Consider the following 18,501-nt stretch of genomic DNA (forward strand, 5'->3'; position numbering starts at 1 on the left):
AGGTTTTCCAAGCAAATTATACAAAATGCACAAATCTTAGTATCATTGTATTAAGAATCTTCAATAAAATGCCTGTTTAATTAGATTATTTGTGTTAGAGATTAGTGACAGGGCTGGAGGGAAGAGGGTATTGGAAAATATAGGCTGAATCCAAACCCTTTAAATTCCTTCTCCTTAAAAAAGGAGAAGAAAAAACTTTTTTCCTTTCGAGTTCTTTCAACTTTTGATGTTCTCAGGTGTACTATCTAAGATTTGCCACTAGAGGGCAAGATTATCCTCTGAGCCTAATTTTAAAATTATCAGGAAAATATTCACACCATTACACCAGAAATCACTTCCCCTCAGCTTGAAAGGGAGGCAGATGCCTGCCTCACAGCTTGACATATTTTGTCATCATGGGCTGCTGCTGCTAAGTCACTTCAGTTGTGTCCGACTCTGTGCGACCCCAGAGACGTCAGCCCACCAGGCTCCCCCGTCCTTGGGATTCTCCAAGCAAGAACACTGGAGTGAGTTGCCATTTCCTTCTCCAATGCATGAAAGTAAAAAGTGAAAGTGAAGTCACTCAGTCGTGTCCGACTCTTAGCAGACTCTGCTCCTGATGGGAGCAGCCCACCAGGCTCCTCCGTCCATGGGATTTTCCAGGCAAGAGTACTGGAGTGGGGTGCCATTGCCTTCCCCGCATCATGGGCTAAATCTGGTCAACTCAGTGATAATTCAATATGGGGTAAGGGAGAAGCAAATACATTGGAAATTTTTTCCCTTGAATCATTACATTTTCCAAGCCTTTAAAGTAACTAAACAAGCTGCATTGCTGGATAGCAGTAGCAGCACGGTCGCCAAGTCGTGTCCAACTCCTCTGACCAAAAGGACAGCAGCCCGCCAGGCTCCTCCGTCCATGGGACTCTCCAGCAAGATGGGTTGCCATTTCCTTCTCCAGGGGATCTTTCTGACCCAGGGATCGAACCCAGGTCTCCTGCATTACAGGTGGTCTCCTGCATTGCAGGCCCAATTCTTTACCGACTGAGCCACCAGGGAAGTCCCACTGCTGGACAGAAGAACTAATTATCAAGCAGCTAAAGGTTGCTGGTTTTTCATTCTCCTAACAGTCATGAAATCACAAGTATTCCACTGGCTTTGAAAAAAAAAAAGAGACTGGGCTAATCTCACGGTACCTACTTTACTTTCAGTATTGAGGATAAAGAGCTTGTCACTCGGCTCCAGCAGTTTGCACGCATAGGCAATATTGACTGCTGTCTCCTGTTTGTCCCCTGTCAGCATCCAGATCTTGATTCCAGCTTGGTGAAGGGCTTCTATAGCCTCAGGGACCCCCTCTTGCAGACGATCTTCAATGCCAGTAGCACCTAAAAAATAACCAGAGTTCAACAGGGCTTGTAAGAAATAAAAGCCAGCTGAAGCTCGCCTAAACTATAATGGAACCCTATCTGTTAGCCGATCCTGTCCTGAACTATGCAAACCACTCCAGTAGCTTCGAGGGGTCCAAATGAAATGACCCCTCAGACCAAAATCATATACAAAAAAGTAATACTGGGAGAGGAAAGCCTTAGCAATCAACGAGTTTATCAAACTCACTTGCTCTCCTTCTGGCTAGCTTTCTTCTAGGGGGATTGAGGGGATTTCATTCAGTTACTTATATAAATTTACTCCCCAATTTTATAATTCTATGATACTCCCAAGGGTAAAGACAGGCTTTTAAAGAATGCTCTGGTCAGTAACCCACAATATCTATTTTTAATGCTCTTTCATATTAAAAGTCCATAATTCCCTTTTCTAAAACAACTGAGACTAGCTATATTCTGGAACTCAAAAGCTTTGAAGATTTTTAGGTAACATGGTACATGTGTCATATCTTATAATATCTGGTAATCAAGCATATTAACATTTCTTTAGCAAAACATAAATTACAACAATCACAAATTAGGATAATAAATACTTTAAACTGTCTAATCGAATCAGGCCTGATCTTGCCACTGAATGAGTTTTGGCGCTAAACCCACAGAGCATGCTGAGTTTGGGACTGCAGAGGAGGAGAAGTGGATCCGTTACAGACCACTCACTGTCATGGAGACATGACTTGGGAGGGAGGTCATTACTCCACTGGCTAGAGACCAAGTCGGGTCATGGCTTTTCTCTGAACCTGAGGAATGCAGCTTAGAGACTGGTATTTTGGTGTGTTGGCATTTATTATATTAGTATCTAGAGGTCCAGACTCTAAGACAGTGTTTTTCAACCTTGACTACCTCTTGGGAACTACTTGGGGAACTTTGAAAAATTCAAATACCCAGGCCACGTATCAGGCCAATTGAATCAGATTCCGTGGGTGGGCACTGGTATTATTTAAATGGCTCCAGGCAATTTTAAGAGGCAGCTCAATCTGAAACAAGAGGTGTCAGGTGCGCAACTTTCAGCTGAAACCAAAAAGTGAGAGAGAGAAGAAAAATTGTAGCCCAATTGCAGGCACAGAATAAAGAATATGGGCTCCAGAGTGAAGGATGGATAGCTCTGAGCGTCTCCCCAGCTCTGCCAGTGACTAGAATGTGACTCTGAACAAGTCAATAAACTGCTCTGCACCCCAAGTTTCTTCTATGTAAAACAGTTCTGCAGTGTGGATTCAAAAAGACAACATATATTAAAAACCTTATCCAATACCTGGCAAGAAACTCGAGCTTTCTTCTCTGGAACAAGGGTATTTATCAGCTTTATACTCTATGTTAAGTGTTGAATTATTAAATGATCTTAAGGATGATCACCCTGACCCTACCACAAATGAAGTCAAGTTTACTGTGGTCGAAAATGGACTGGGAAGGATTGGAAGCTGGGTAGAAATCAAACTGGACAGGATGGATAGAACCACATATATCTATTAGATCAAAGTGGGGAGAAAAGGCACTGGTAAGTAACTCATACAGAGACATTAAGCATTTAAACATATTCTCCGTTAAGACAATACACTGTAGTCCACCTACCAAGTAAAGTGAGTTTGTTCTCCAACCTCATGGCAGATTCAAGGAGTAATTCTTCCCTGTTGTCAATGCTGGTTTCAGCTAAAAAATGATTTCTCAGCCACTCTGCATATTCAGCGTCACTCATGACCTATGGGGAAGAAAAAGCTATGAGGCAGGCCATGTGATAAAGCTGCCAAGACCCACCCTAGAAAAATATCAAACCATGAACTCATTTTAGGTATACCTCTTTCTGGGTTCACTCAGGCCAGGTCCAAATACCATACCCAGTAGCAAACCTCCCAAGTTCTGTGATCAGACTAGTATAACCCTGAGGATGGATGGACCCTGTAGCTCAGTATCTCTGGGAAATTCTACTCATAAGATGAAAATGGGTTAATCTATTTAATTAAACCAGGAACTATGCAGACAGAAAGGAGAAAGGAGCCACTTGAAAGTGAAATCCAGGGTGATTCTGATGGTGCAGCTGAGAAGGTGGTGTCAGGTACTCAGTCTCAGGTGTTACAGAGCCAGCGGCAGCACTGTCTGTTTGGCTGCACCACGCAGCTCGTGGCATCTTAGCTCCCCCACTCGGGATCAAACCCACGCTCCCTGCATTGGAAGCTTGGAGTCTTAACCACTGGACCACTGGGAAAGTCCCACCTTTGATTTCTTTTGATGGTTGGTTTATGGGGTGAGGTATTCATAGGGGTTAAAAGAAAGAGGAAGCCAAATGAGTGAAGCAAGAAAGCTCTCTTCCAAACAAAACATTAAGTGGAATTCCTAGAGAAAGAACCAATGATACATTTTCCTTTGTCTTCAGATTGCTATAGAGAAGAAATCTACTTTCAATTCTTATAAAGCAGCATAGAGTTGATGGGGTGAGCCAATTTCTCTACTCATTCTTGCCCACAAGGTAATTTGATTTGGGAGAATCTGACATCTGCTGGGCTATATCTTTATTAGGACAGAATCATTCCACTGAAAAGGCAGAGGCTCTGTTTTGATCTTGACTTCTTCTACTCTTAACAACCATGTGTGAAAGGCTTTTTATTATCCTTGCGGCTGATTAAGTGCTTCAGAGTCTATAAAATATGCTACTTTTCCTAAGGTAGTTTCCAAGTATTAGAATTTGAGAAAGAAATGAGAGATGCCTGCACTGGTCTCAGGACCTAGTTACAGTCTCCAATTCAGTTAAGACTCCAATTCAGTCTGCAGTTCTCTCAGGAGCTCTATGGTTTAGGAATTACCGGACAGCCATTAAAGAATGGATCCTTCGATCTACACATCTCTCTCCATCTTCTCTACTAGTTAGAGCTCACAGTGAAGGGCAGAAAATTGACACAGCAAAAATTAACTGCAGGGCTCAGAGCCAGGGAGCGAGCGGATGACAGAATGGGTGGGAGGCAGCTATGCAGGAGAGAGAGTTGGCAAGAACAGCCTCCTTGGTTCTCCTCCAGTATTCCCCCTGTGTGGGCTGACAGATAAAATGCTGAAGGACAAGGAACAAGGAACAAAGCCTTAGCTGTATCTTGACAGCAGACTCCCTCCCCTTCCCCATAAGCACGTCCTTCCCTTGCCCGAGGCCTCACTAGACTCTCCCTCCCGACCCTAAGCAGACTTCACCATCCTCTCCTGCCACGGCGCTCATCAGTGAGCCAGCGGATCTCCACTGGAGGAAGAAACACTACCGAGATGTGCATTTGGGGACACAGTTGTAGGGACGGGACTCGGCGTGTCTTGGCTTATTAATAAGGGAGGGGAATCTAAAGGTGTAAGGCTTTGCATAGGCTTATTACAGCCGAGTGGGCTTCCCGGGGGCACGAGCGGTAAAGAACCTGCCGATGCAGGATACATAAGAAGATGCAGGTTCCATCCCTGGGTTGGGAAGAGGCCCTGGAGGAGGAAACGGGAACCCACTCCAGTGCTCCTGCCTGGAGAATCCCATGGACAGAGGTGCCTGGTGGGTCCACAGGGTCGCAAAGAGTCAGACACAAGCAAAGCAGCTTCGCACACAGCACACATCACAGCTGGGCAGCTGGACCTGGTCCACACTGAAGCCGTCCCCACTGGCCAAGGGGCACAAGAAACCTGACGAATTCACTCTAAAAAGACTCTGTATCTCCGTTTCTCCCATGCGCCCAGGGGTGGTATCGGTAGTAGCACCCCTCAAATCACTTCTTGGAACTCTCTCTACTTATTACATAATTTTTTATGTAGAAAGGAAAAACGAGGTCTCAGGATTATTCTACATAAAGAATAATCAAAACTTAGATAATATTTAGGGAATTTACCTGGATTTGCAGATAAAGATGTAAAAACAAAAAAGGAAAAAATATCAAGAACTTCTAGGGGGAAAATAAAGGCCAGTCTCTGGCCTCATTCTTTTAAAAGCACATTTAATGCTACAAGACAGAGGAATGACATATACAAGGTACTGAGAGCAAGACAGTAGGATCCAGGGATTTTTATTCCCAGCCACACTGCAGTTTCCAAATGAAAATACTCAGATCTACTGAAAACTTTTCTGGCAAAATGCTTTGAGGACAAACTCTGACCAACTAATATATAAGGAATAAAGAAGCTATATGAAAAGAAGGCCACTGGCCCAGGAACTTTCTCAGATGCCTGGATCAGGGTTTCACACACGCTTGCTTCCATTAAATGATGGTTGAACACAGGAGAGCAGGAAGCCAGCGGGTGTCCCAGCAGCCTCACCCTCTTCGCTACACATAGAGTGCGCAGGCCTCGCTTGGCGTAGTCGTCCAAGTGCTTCCGGGTTTTCTCCCTGATCATCATCTGCTGCTTTTCCGGACCTGGTCCACCTGAAATAATTGACAAAACACAAGTGTTCCTACCAGTTTATCCAATGACAGACATTTTTAAAAAATAATGGGAGCTTAATCCATAACAATCAAAAGGCCTCATAGTTTTGAATTCTAAATGTGCATTTATAAAAGGGATCCCCTTAGAATAAATCTTTCCCTTGTTCCTTTCTCCTTGGGGAGAAAAAGTCCCCCAAATTAATACAAATACCATTCCCACAACAGTGATAAGGGCAGTAACAATGATTATCATGATGCTGGCTGTCTTCCATTGAGCGCTTACCATTTTCTAGGCTCTGAGCAGAGGCACTAGATCCCTTTGATCCATTATCTGCTGATTATACTATGGACAAATGTTATATCTTTTTGTAAAAATGTGAAAGCCTATACTTGAGAACCCTAATATTGCAAAAAAATTTTATAAAAATGTGAAACCCTACACTTGAGTGTAACTTCTATTGTTTTAAACGTCTGTGTCCTCTGCCGTAAGTTACACAACATTCTTACTTTCAAAAAAAGGAATACAGATTCGAACCCTGGTCTGTGGAACCCCAAAACCTAGGTGCTTTCTCACCAAATCCTAGGCAGCTCCCCTACTTCACAAGTGCGGTGGGTCCTCACAGAGCTGCTTGTGTGCCTTTGCAAGACCATCGAGAGTGGCCCTGTGATCACCACGCCCTTCCCATCACTTCTTTCTCAGTCCCGCCTGAGCCCACCTGGGGAAGCCACAGAGAGCAACTCCATGATCGCGGAGTCAGCGCCCTTTGTGTACACCACCACTTGGTTGGAAAGCGGGTGCCGGACCACCACGGACATCCTTCTTCTCACGGAGTCGAAGGGCAGGATGTGCAGGAGTTGAAATGTCAACGGTCCCAGAGCGGCGAAGTCCACCACGACCTGCTCCGGGGTCCGGGACCGCAGCGAGCACCGGTAAGCCCGCGCGGCGTACACCAGGGCGGCTTCGTCGGGGCTCTCGGCCTCGTAACACAGGCTGGAGGTCAAGGGCTGCCCAGGGAGGGGTCCCACCGCGCCATTCGCGATGCCTGCATCGCTGTTTTCTTTCTCAGCTTCTGTGGGACAAGCTGAGTTATCAGAGTCCTGGAGGCTCCCACACGTCTGGGAGATCTCTTCCTCCACAGGTGAGGCTGGTTTCACTCTATTAAACAGAGAGAGTCTGCTCACAAAGGCGTTTGGGACTCCAGATGGCTCTTTCCCACTGGCAAGAGATGGTGAACTTGACCTTCGGACAGACAGTCTCTGGAAGAGGTTTTTAATCTCTTCCAAAGATTTAATGGGTATTCCACGCAGAGAAGAGAGTCCGACCTAGGAAAGATAACATGAGAAAGTCTCAATAAAACAGTCAAAAGCAGTTGATAACAACTATGAAGTCAAACTAGGGGAGAAAAGGACAATGAAAAGTGACTACTCCCTTACTTAGCAGACTGTTTCATACCTAACAATGATACAAAAAAATTAATAAAAATAAAAGCAGCCATTATGAAAAAGATGTGCTAATGTTGATAGCGCTGTGAATTTCTACAACCATTTAGGAAGAAATCTGACAGCTCATAGCAAAAGATATAAAGTGTGCTAATATTGGTAGCAGTGGGCATACTTTTAGCAAATTTTCATGATAAAATAACTTAATATAAAAAAATTATCTTTATTATATGCATCCTAGCAATAACAATTTAAAAATTATAAGTATTCAATAACAAATTAGAAACATCTTCTTAAAATGTTATATAATATTTAAATATCAAGTTTATAAAGATTATAGGGCCATACTGAAAAAGCTATAAAAATGGTGTGAGCAGCAGAAAAACAAATGAGTAATACACATTTAAAACACTAGAAGAAAGTAAATCAAAAGACTAACAAAATGTGTTTTTTCTTTTATTTTTCAGATTCTAAAAAAGGTTGTTAATTTGACTTAAGGAAAATAGGCCAATAAAGTAGTTTATGGAAGACTATCAATATCATAATATGAATTCAAATTTCTACTTTTATAGAACTTTTTCTTGTTCATATTCTGATTTCTCCTAGATCTTAACTCTTATCAGTGATTCAATTTAGAATTTAATACTAATTGGGAAGACCAATTAATTGAATTCTAAAATTTTCTCATTAGAAATGTCCAGGGAATTAAAGAATTTTCTCCTAATAATTATTAATTTTACAATAGTTTGAGGGACTCATGTTGCTCAATTTGCAAACTTACTGGCAACTCAAAACTGAAAAGTGAACTCAACTACAGATGACATTTCTGTATTACACATGAATTCCAATGAGCTCTTTATTCACTGCCTTGCTATCACTACCTTAAAATATCATGAGGCTTAGGCTTTTATATGCCTACAGAGATTTTCTTTCAGGCCACAGAATATTACATTCTTTGGGGATAAGACAACTATATTTCTTAAGCAGAAAATGCCAAAAGATGTCTGCATTGTAAACAGATGTATATCAAAAGGTGCTATATGAGGAGAAAAACAGAATAACCAGTGATTTATCCTCTTAACTAGATAACTTCAAAGAGCAAGTTTCTAATTGAAATCTTATAAAAATATAGTTTCTGATCAAATGAAAGATTAATGAGAAGTAAGTTATTTTTATGTTAAAACTGACCACCTCTGAAGTTGCCAAGACAAAATGATCTAATAGAAAATGAAAATTTAATTGGGTTGTGCTGCAAATTGAATTTTAAGTGGATGCGTGCAAAAGGGGAAATAGTTATATTCAAGGAAGATAGCACAGCGAGTGGTGAATCACCAATCTCTAAAGCAAGCTTTCCTTTTTAACTGAAAATGAATTTTCCATGAATTCTAAGCTACAAAGAGACTTTAAAGATTCAGCTTGTGTGGGAACAGCAGAACCTTGGTATATTATAGATGTATTGGATCTTCCAGTAATTGAGTTTACATTACCCAACTGGCATATGAAAAGGTATATTATCATTAAACATGATAATGAATCTAATACTTTATATTTTGCTTGATGTAGTGCATATGTTGGAGGTCTCACAAGTTTCACAGAAAGCTTCAATTTGGTAGGCAAAGCAAAGCAAAATGAAGAGAGTCACATTTGCCAAGAACTGCTCTCCTTAGCTATCCTCCTGGAAGCAAAATAGTGTAGTAGCATGGATCCATACCCCCTGGGTCCAATCCTATTTCCCCAACAAACTGGTCCTGTATCCCTGGGCAAGTTCCTCAAGCTTACCTGTAAAATGAGGAGTAGTAGAGTAACAGTACCTAACTCATGGGACTGTTGGGAGTATTAAACCTATTAATACCAATAAATCACTTAGAACACCAAAAATTCAGAGTACAGGTTAAGCTATGTATAAATGTTACCTGTTACTATTGTTAATTACAATCCATATAGGACCACGGGGCTTCCCAGGTGGTGCAAGTGGTAAACCCACCTGCCAATGCAGGTTAGATGTAAGAAACTCCAGTTCGATCCCTGGGTAGGGAAGGTCCCCTGGAGGAGGGCACGGCAACACTCCAGTATTCTTGCCTGGAGAATCCCCACGGACAGAGGCGCCTGGCAGGCTACAGTCCATGGAGTTGCAAAGAGTTGGACACGACTGAAGCAACTTAGCACGCATGCACAGAAAGAGCACATAACAAATACATTTAAACCCAAAGTTCTCTTCTGGAAGGTGACCCCTGTTTGCATTAGAGTCTTACCTTTTGCCGTGGTTGGTTAGGAGCAGAAACCACTACTGTATTGCAAATTGCCAGTGCAATAAAGAAGTCAATGATGTAGAGAGTCTCCAGTGGTGGATCTGGGATAGTCTCATCCGTTGGGGTGAAGAGTAGAGGTGTAATCTGACTAAACTTGTCCAAAAGCCTGGTGTCTGGTACCACATCTGTTTCCTGAATATCCAATGAGACACAGTGTGGTTACAATAAGCACCTAAAAATATGAGTTTTAAATCTACACAAGAAGCATGATTTCTAACCAGAATCTATGAAACATGAGACAGTAAACTATTCTTTTTAAAAAAATTTAATGTGCATGGTATCATGGGAAGTGAAAAAAAAGAAATAAAAGACAAAAACTTCAATGGGAAATCCAGAATGCATAATATGAAAGGAGATTACCTTGATTATTAAACAAAGTAAGAGATGGAGACAACGCCTTTCACCAAATTCTAATTGAATGAGTGTTTCCTTGTTTTGAAATACACAGTGCAGAGCTATATTTTATCGCAGGATTCTACTTTGGGCATAGACTCATCCAACAGCAACTGATGAATATTAATTCTTTTAAAAGTGAGCATGTTATTCATACTATGTTATTTTAACAAAATAACTTATGGCTCAAGTCACTACTATTGTTTAAAAACCAACCCTCCAAAATAAAAACTACTATAAGCAGGCTAACAGAGTTTATCTGTATTTCCCTAGTAATACCTTACAAGACATGAGCATCCATGCTTGCTATGCTAAGTCGCTTCAGATGTATCCGACTCTTTGCGGCCCTATGGACTCTACCCCCTTGTTCACGGTTCTTCTGTCCATGGGATTCTCCAGGCAAGAGGACGAGAGTGTGCTGTCATGCTCTCTTCCAGGGGATCTTCCCAACCCAGAGACAGAATCAGCGATGAACGTCCAAGGGTCCCTCTAAGAGATTTCTGATTATCAAACATATTTGGCAACTGTGCCCTATGCCCTTCTCTTTTGTACAATTCCTCTTACAAATTGGCTTTAAGAAGTTTGATTATTGGGGGAAAAAACTCCATTCTGTTTAACACAGTACTTTTCACACTTATTTAGAAGTACTAGCTTTAATGAAAGAATAGTGTTGTAGAAATGTCTTTATAATTTTGTAATATGTAGTCAATTGCTTTAGAAATTTTTTGGATGATTCAAAAAAGGGATCATCATCTGTGAATCAAGTTTTCAAAAAAGTGCCACTGTATTCTAGAGGAATCCAGGATGCTGGCAAAGCGTACTGACTTCAGGAGAGCCAAGAGAGGAGATAGAACAGACTCAAATAAGGAGATGCTTGATGTTAGACTCGGTGGTCATGGCTTGCGTTTTACACTTAGGACTTTGGTAAGTTTTAACACAGGCTCAATAAGCAAAGAGCACAGGCTGGAAATTCTATGGGTTTGAGTTCAGGCTCTAGATCCACTACATCCTCTCTAGGAGCCTCAGGCAACTTACTTATTTAACTAACCCTCTGAGCTTCATTTCCCTCTTCCAAATAATCTTAAAAAGTACACCTACCTCAGAGAGTGGCTGTATGAAGTAAATGAGACAGTGAGAGACGAGACCAGCACAACAGAAACTGAAGTAATTTTATGTCCCTTTGTCTTCTGGAATGACACACCCATTTCCAGGCAGTTTACCTGGCATACAGTGGGTTTCAAAGGTCCCAGTTTTCTGCTGTCAAAAGACATTCTTAAATTTCTATCTAAAGACAGCATCTATTGTTCTGTGATAGTTTACTTAGCAAAGTTTGAACCACGTTGTGTTTGACAGAGTTTGCAAATGTTTGTAATCTGACAGCTGCTCAATAACTAGTTGACCACATTCCCTCTCAAGTCTCACAAGAGTAACACTGAGCCAGCAAGAGTCTGCTATGCCCTCAGTCACTTGGAGAAACATCCCTTCCTTGAGGATCCCCTTGCCAAAGCTAGTTACAAGAGAGTGGCAAGGTCTGATGCTTGGGAACCTTGCTGCATGGAATTGACGAAGGCTATGATGATACTGGCATCTATTGAGTGTGAGAGATGCCATAGGCTGGAGCAGTATTTCCAAAGGCATCCTTCTCAAAATGTTTATGCATGTTAAGCAAAACCCCAAAGAGTTCCATACTAAAATAAGTTTAAGAAGTGTTTAAATAGGTCTCTCTATTGTAGCACTTCTAAGAGTATTTAATAGGTACCAGGAATCTCCAAGAAGCCGCCAGTATGCACAGGTTTTGGAGATGTTATCTCTAAGAGACATTTGCTCTTTGGAACACGATCAGGATTGAGTTCCAGACCTTAGAAGCAAACAGTGACTTTATCGTATTGATGATCTCCACACTGATGAGTAACTGGCTTCAGAACATCAGGACTAGACTTCATTCTGAAGTTACTCTAAGACTAATTACAGATTTGTAAGTTCCGTCTTGGTGACAAACACTGCTGACGTAAGTCAATCTAATGCGTCATTCAGGGAATTTAAGAACCGATGCTGTGGCCACGAGAATAAAAGAAGACAGGGAGCTGACCAGAGCCGGGACTCTGATTGGAAACTGTATTTACAAAAAGAATTGTCAAAAAATGTGAGGAACTCAGGACCACACAAGACCTGAAAAGCATCAAAAAAATAATAATAATAATACAAAGAAGAGCCCAGAAGATGTAAGGAATGAGCCACGTCAAAACGAAGCTGCAGGAACAAAATATTCTTCCCTTTAGTTGCTGTCTCTGACAAGTTAACCCTGAGTGACTAAGGTGTTTTGCTCCTGAACTCAGGAGAAGTACAGAGCTATCACACACAATTCTTACGTATAAGATGGTTTGACAGGGTTTGTTTTTTTTTCTTCTAAGATCCAAATCTTCCTCATGGATACCTTCTATTTCAAAATTGACTTTTGCTCTTTTTTTTTTTTTTCTGTGATGGACAGATCCTGCCTTCTCTGAATTCCAATTAACCCAAGAACCAAATCCACACCATCCAGCTTTAAATAATCCCATGTATATGTACGTCTTGCCCCACAGGGTGAGTTCCTTTAAAGGAAGGAATCTGTATCTTATAGATTTTTGCATACTTTTTAAAATTGAGGAACAGTTGATTTACAATGTTTCAGGTATACAACAAAATGATTCAGTTATATATACATCTATTCTTTTTCAAAATTTTCCCATTCTAAGTTATTATTTGGTATTGAATATACTTCCCCAAGCTATACAGTAAATCCTTGTTGCTTATATATTTTATGTATTCAGTTCAGTTGCTCAGTTGTGTCCAACTCTTTGTGACCCCATGAACTGCAGCACGCCAGGCTTCCCCATCCATCACCAGCTCCCAAACCTTGCTCAAAATCATGTCCATCAAGTCGGTGATGCCATCCAACCATCTCATCCTCTGTCGTCCCCTTCTCTTCCTGCCTTCAATCTTTCCCAGCATCAGGGTCTTTTCCAAGACCTTTTCATGTATGGTAGCTTGTATCTCTTAATACAACCACAACACTTTTTTACGTATAGTAGCTTGTATCGCTTAATCCCATGCTCCTAATTTATCCCTTCCCCCTTTCTTCTTTGGTAACCATAAATTTGTTTTCTACGTTTGTGAGTCTATTTCTGTTTTCTAATAAGCTCCTTTGCATCATTTTTTTAGATTTCACATGTAAGTGATATTGGGCTTCTCTGGAGACTCAGTGGTAGAGAATCCACCTACCAAGCGGGAGATTCAGGCTTGATCCTGGGTTAGGAAGATCCCCTGGAGAAGGAAATGGCAACCCACTCCAGTATTCTTGCCTGGGAAATCCTATGGACAGAGGAGCCTGGCGAGCTACATTCCATGGGGTCACAAAAGACTCGGACACAACTGAGCAATTAAAATATCATATGATATTTGTTTTTGTCTGACTTACTTCATTTAGTATGATAATCTCTATCCATGTTGCTGCAAAAGGCATTATTTCATTATTTTTTATGGATTTTTTAACATATCTTAAAGATTTTTGGATTCCTGACTCAGAACCGGTGTCAGTACCTGGCACATGGATGAGCTATAAAATTTTATTGCTGTACATTACTAACAGACATTTGCTGGTTTTATATTCCATAAAGAAGGGGGTGGATAACAGATTAAAAAGATGTTATTCTTAGAAACAAAGACATAACCCCCTCCCACTTGACCTCAAATAGACGTTTATTTTTTTATGCAGTGAAAAACTGTATACTCTTAATTAGAGACTACAGAACATGATGTAGACAGCTTCCCATATTTAAAGTAAGCCTTATCTGTTTCATGGTGGGAGTACATCTTAGTCCTAATCTTAGACAGCATCTGACTATTTGAAACCTTACATTTGCTGCCACGATTCATATAATGTCTTCTCACCAGGCTGCAGATTTCACATTCACCTTTCTCCCTCCCTCCCCACACTCCCTCTCCTACTTTCCTTCCTTCATTTCTTTCTGTATTTTCCCCCTGTGCAAACCCAATTAAAACAAACACTGGCCAAGACTTCTCTTTGCTCTCTCAAAGTGTCTTCCAAAGTTTTTGTGTAGTCTTACTATGTACCGAATGTTAACTCTGTTTTCAAACTGAGAATGACTTGGACCCACTTTGTTTATGCAAAATCGAAAATGTCCGAAGTTTAATAGTGAACGAAGATACTCCACGTGGGAGATGACGCTGACCACGTTCTAACACTGTGCTCTGTCGTTCAGTTGCTAAGTGGTGTCCAACTCTTTGCGACTGCATGGACTGTAGCCCACCAGCCTCCTCTGTTCATGGGACTTCCCAGGCAAGAATACTGGAGTGGGTTGCCATTTCCCTCTCCAGGGGATCTTCCCAATCCAGGGATCAAACCCAGGTCACTCGCTTGGCAGGCGATTCTTTACCACTGGGCCACTGGGAAGCCCAACACTGCACTCTGCTGCCCCTCTGTCATCTGGACCTGGGGTTTCTATCTCATTCCCTGCTGCCACCCTCACTCCGATCCCAGGGACTTGGCACTCCATCTGGACAACTTTGGCTTAAATACAGATACAGATGCCTTCTGCCTCAGATTCCTGAATACCAAAGACCTAAGAGAAAAGACAAAGGCCAATAGCCACACATGCACAGCTCCTCCCCCCACTACGTCCTCCCCGGTTGTGCGGTTCTGGGCCTTTGCACACACTCCTGCTGTCTGCCCCGAGTGCTTTTCCTTCCTTTTCTACCGTGTAACCCTCCACTCATTAATCATAAGATAAGTTTAACCTCTTTTGTGCAGCTTTTCTTGATCCCTTCTCATCCCCAGAGAGTTGATGACTCTCTTCTTTGTGCCTTTTTAATACTATGGATTAACTACCATTACTGCATCTTCAATACAGGATAACCTCTATTTACTTACATGTCTGCCTCCTCTATCAAGAGCAAAGCTGAAAGCTGGGGATGTGTCTTATCCGTTTTATATCCCAGGCTCTAGTATTATGTCATTGTCTTCCATTACTCCATTAATGGAACATTCCTCCATTATGGAATATTTACTCCATAAATATTTATTATTGATCTATGGTATAAGCAACACCTCAAGGAAAGAGGGGTGCACAGAACATATGGGATCCTGGGTGCATGGAACTGACATCCTAGGTGGGGGAGATAAATTAACCTATAAATAGATGGTTCTAGATCCAGGCAAGTGTGCAGGAGATGGAACATACTTTGGATTGGATGGTCGGTGAGATTTACTGAATCTTACTACCATATTGAAGAACTGATGCTTTCGAACTGTGGTGCTGAAGAAGACTCTTGAGAGTCCCTTGGACAGCAAGGAGATAAAACCAGTCAACCCTAAATGAAATCAACCCTGAATATTTATTGGAAGGACTGATGCTGAAGTCCAATACTCTGGCCAGTGGATGCAAAGAACTAACTACTGGAAAAGACCCTGATGCTGGGAAAGATTGAGGGCAGGAGGAGAAGGGGATGACAGAGGATGAGATGGCTGGATAGCATAACTGACTCAACAGATATGAGTCTGAGCAAACTCCAGGAGACAGTGAAGGACAAGGAAGCCTGCCGTGCTGCAGTTCATGGGGTCACAGAGTCTGACACGGCTCAGCGACTAAACAACAACAAGATTTCCTGAGGAGGTGACATCTGAGCTGAGACCTCAGTGAAAAGAAAGGAAACAGCCACATAAAGACCTAGGAGGATAGCACTCCAGGTAGAATGAGCAGCATGCTTGCTGAATGAAAACTTCTAGAGGATTAAAGAGGCATAAAAGCGCTGACTGTCACAGTCAGGGTCCACTGTTTCTAAAGCAGGTCGTGTGAACCCAGGACTCAAGGTCCTCAGTGTCCCTCTAACCCGACGCTGGCACACCTTTGCCAGCACTCTGCCTTGGACCCTCACTCTCTGACGCTCCTCTTGTCTCCCCCATGAAGGGCACCATCTTAACAACTTTTCACTTCCAGGCATCACAGCCCCCATTGTGCTTCCACGCTGGTGTTCTACAACCTGGGATACATGAATAGACTTTTAGTATCATATGTACAATTTTCACAGACGTCAGCTTTTCAGGTTAAAGGATCTATAGTTTTCTCAAAATAATCTTTAGTCTCCAAGAAGGACAGAATTGGCTTGTCTAGAGCAAGCATGAGAGATGGTCTCCTATCTCCAGGAACACCTCGTCATTCTATATGTAAGGGTCTGGTATTCAAAACACAGAACAGAGCAGCAACCCCAGAGAAACTGTATAATCAGCACAACACGCGGAGCTGGGGTACAAGGCGTCAAAACAGAACAGACTGAACAGGAAGACTCAGCCTGCGGAGCGGCGTCAAATGATGATGCTTCTCTGACAGCAGACGTGGGGGACGCTGACCTCAGATGCTGAGGATTCAAGGGGCAAGGTCCACATCAGAGGCAGAAATAAGGCCAAGGCCATGAGGACTAAGGGGCTGAAGGGCAGGAGGGACTGTGTAAACAGAACTTAGCAACAAAGAGTCTAAGAAGTCTTTGGAAGAAATGATATTTAAAGAAGTATTTCATCAGATCTGGTAGTTAGAGGCAGGTGGTGAGGGGAGAATGAATTTTAGACAGGGGAAACGGTACAAAAACCATAATGACTCCAAATTAGGAAATAATCCTTTGTTCCATGAAGAGAGTGAGGCTGGATCAGGAAACAGAGGGAGGCCATGGCTCAGTCCCACCTGGTCATCAGTAGCCTTGACTTCCAAGCAAACAGGAGTCAACATGTGGTTAACTGCAGGTGGCTGGCAAAGGTAAAAGATCAGCAGAGTAACGGGCAAAATTGATAAAACAGAAGAAAACGGTATCTAGTTCTGATAGAGCCTGAAAATGAGTACAGAGAAGAGGCTGTATGCATTCTTCACATTTTTTTTTCCTCAGAGGTTGGAGAAAAATTAAGTCCAGATGTTTGGAATAGCTTGACATATGGTAATGATAGGATATAACAGGTATTATATCCTTAGAGCCAAAGAAATGCATTGGATAAGTTTCAGTGAAATGATCTTCCTAGATTCTAAACTGCCCTATTTGTTGGAACTTTGAAAAGAGCCAGATTTCCCTCCAGGCCTTTCCAGGACAAATGAGATCCCTGAGGTATACTCAGATCGCATCTCTACTATGAAAGTCTATGTAAATTCAATGCAGAAACAAAAGTCTTCCCAAAATTGTTTATTTCTTGTTATGTCACCTATTTCAGAGATCACCAACTGCTTATCAGTCTCATGGCTAGGGAACCCTCATCTTGAATGAGGGTAAGGAAGAGTTAATGAAATGTGGAGGGCAGAGAAGACAGTTGAAATTTTACCAAAGTGATTTTAAGTGCAGCAAAAGTTTTGATTTCTAATTCTTTCCCACAAGCATCTTTCCTCTTTCCCATCTTCCACAAGGTTCTTCCTCCATGTTTTCCGCCCAGGGCTTAAGAACACACCCTCTTGAGCTCTGACATAGAAACACTGGAAAAATGATCTGCTGAGGACTAGGAATGGGGAAGAGGACACAGATTTGGTGGGATTTCAGGGAGGATTACAAAGAGATAAAAAGGCCTCTGAATTTCCCTATCAATTAGACACACTTACAAGGAGATCCAACCAGTCCATCCTAAAGGAGATCAGTCCTGGGTGTTCATTGGAAGGACTGATGCTGAAGCGCTGAAACTCCAGTACTTTGGCCACCTCATGCGATGAGTTGACTCATTGGCAAACCCTGATGCTGGGAGGGATTGGGGGCAGGAGGAGAAGGGGACGACAGAGGATGAGATGGCTGGATGGCATCACCGACTCGATGGACATGAGTTTGAGTAAACTCTGGGAGTTGGTGATGGACAGGGAGGCCTGGCGTGCTGTGATTCATGGGGTCGCAAAGAGTCAGACACGACTGAGCAGCTAAACTGAACTGAACCAGTGTATGAGATGCCTCCGGTAAGTTGTGCTGGTTCTGAAAGTGAGCCATGATCATTAAAGCAAGGCAGCTTTCTCCAGGCTCAGAAGTGACTGACCTTGACCAGAAACATGTTTTTCAGAAATGGTATACTATCTCTTGACACTGAACTCTCTCCAAAGTTAAGATACTGTGAATGTGTGGCAACCAGACTGAACTCACAGTCTCTTCTCAGGCAGAAGAGACAACGGTGTGTGGCTCTGTTATAATTATGAGAACGCACTTTCATTGTTCATCACGGACAGACAAGTTTCAGGTCATGCAGTCACACTTACAATGGGGCTACTGAAGGCAGCCTGTCTGGAATGAGGTACTTCACTGGCTCCTTCTCTACTTTCTAGGGCGAAACAGCTCCCAGTAAGATGATTCGAGGAGATACTTCCTAAAGGCCGGCCGTGAACTGTCCTGCAGCTGGGGGCCCTTGGTTTCGCCATATTGCTGAGGGAGCCGCTGGGAGTGCCGGCAGAATCTTCATCTTCAGAGGCAGCTTCCTGATAGGATTCCAACCTCTTGGCTGAGGGAAAGAAAACCACACTGGGTCATTCCCTGAGATGAAACACTTGCAGGTCGAATATATCAAGCATT

The 18,501-nt window shown here is 42.3% G+C and overlaps 1 protein-coding gene across 2 annotated transcripts in view; it reads right to left on the reverse strand.

Moving 5' to 3' along the window:
• The window catches only part of ATP10D (ATPase phospholipid transporting 10D (putative)), a 123,826-nt gene that overhangs the window by 32,142 nt on the left and 73,183 nt on the right, over positions 1-18,501 (reverse strand). For both annotated transcript variants that reach the window (XM_043438341.1, XM_043438340.1), the window contains exons 10-15: positions 18,192-18,430; positions 9,478-9,666; positions 6,502-7,108; positions 5,679-5,785; positions 2,985-3,111; positions 1,177-1,361 (exon numbers count right to left, since the gene is read on the reverse strand). In XM_043438341.1, coding sequence (XP_043294276.1) covers positions 1,177-1,361; positions 2,985-3,111; positions 5,679-5,785; positions 6,502-7,108; positions 9,478-9,666; positions 18,192-18,430 — 1,454 coding nt within the window. The remainder of the gene's footprint in view (positions 1-1,176; positions 1,362-2,984; positions 3,112-5,678; positions 5,786-6,501; positions 7,109-9,477; positions 9,667-18,191; positions 18,431-18,501) is intronic.

Source organism: Cervus canadensis, chromosome 19 (genome assembly GCF_019320065.1).
Source record: "Cervus canadensis isolate Bull #8, Minnesota chromosome 19, ASM1932006v1, whole genome shotgun sequence".
In the NCBI taxonomy this organism is placed as follows: Eukaryota; Metazoa; Chordata; class Mammalia; order Artiodactyla; family Cervidae; genus Cervus; species Cervus canadensis.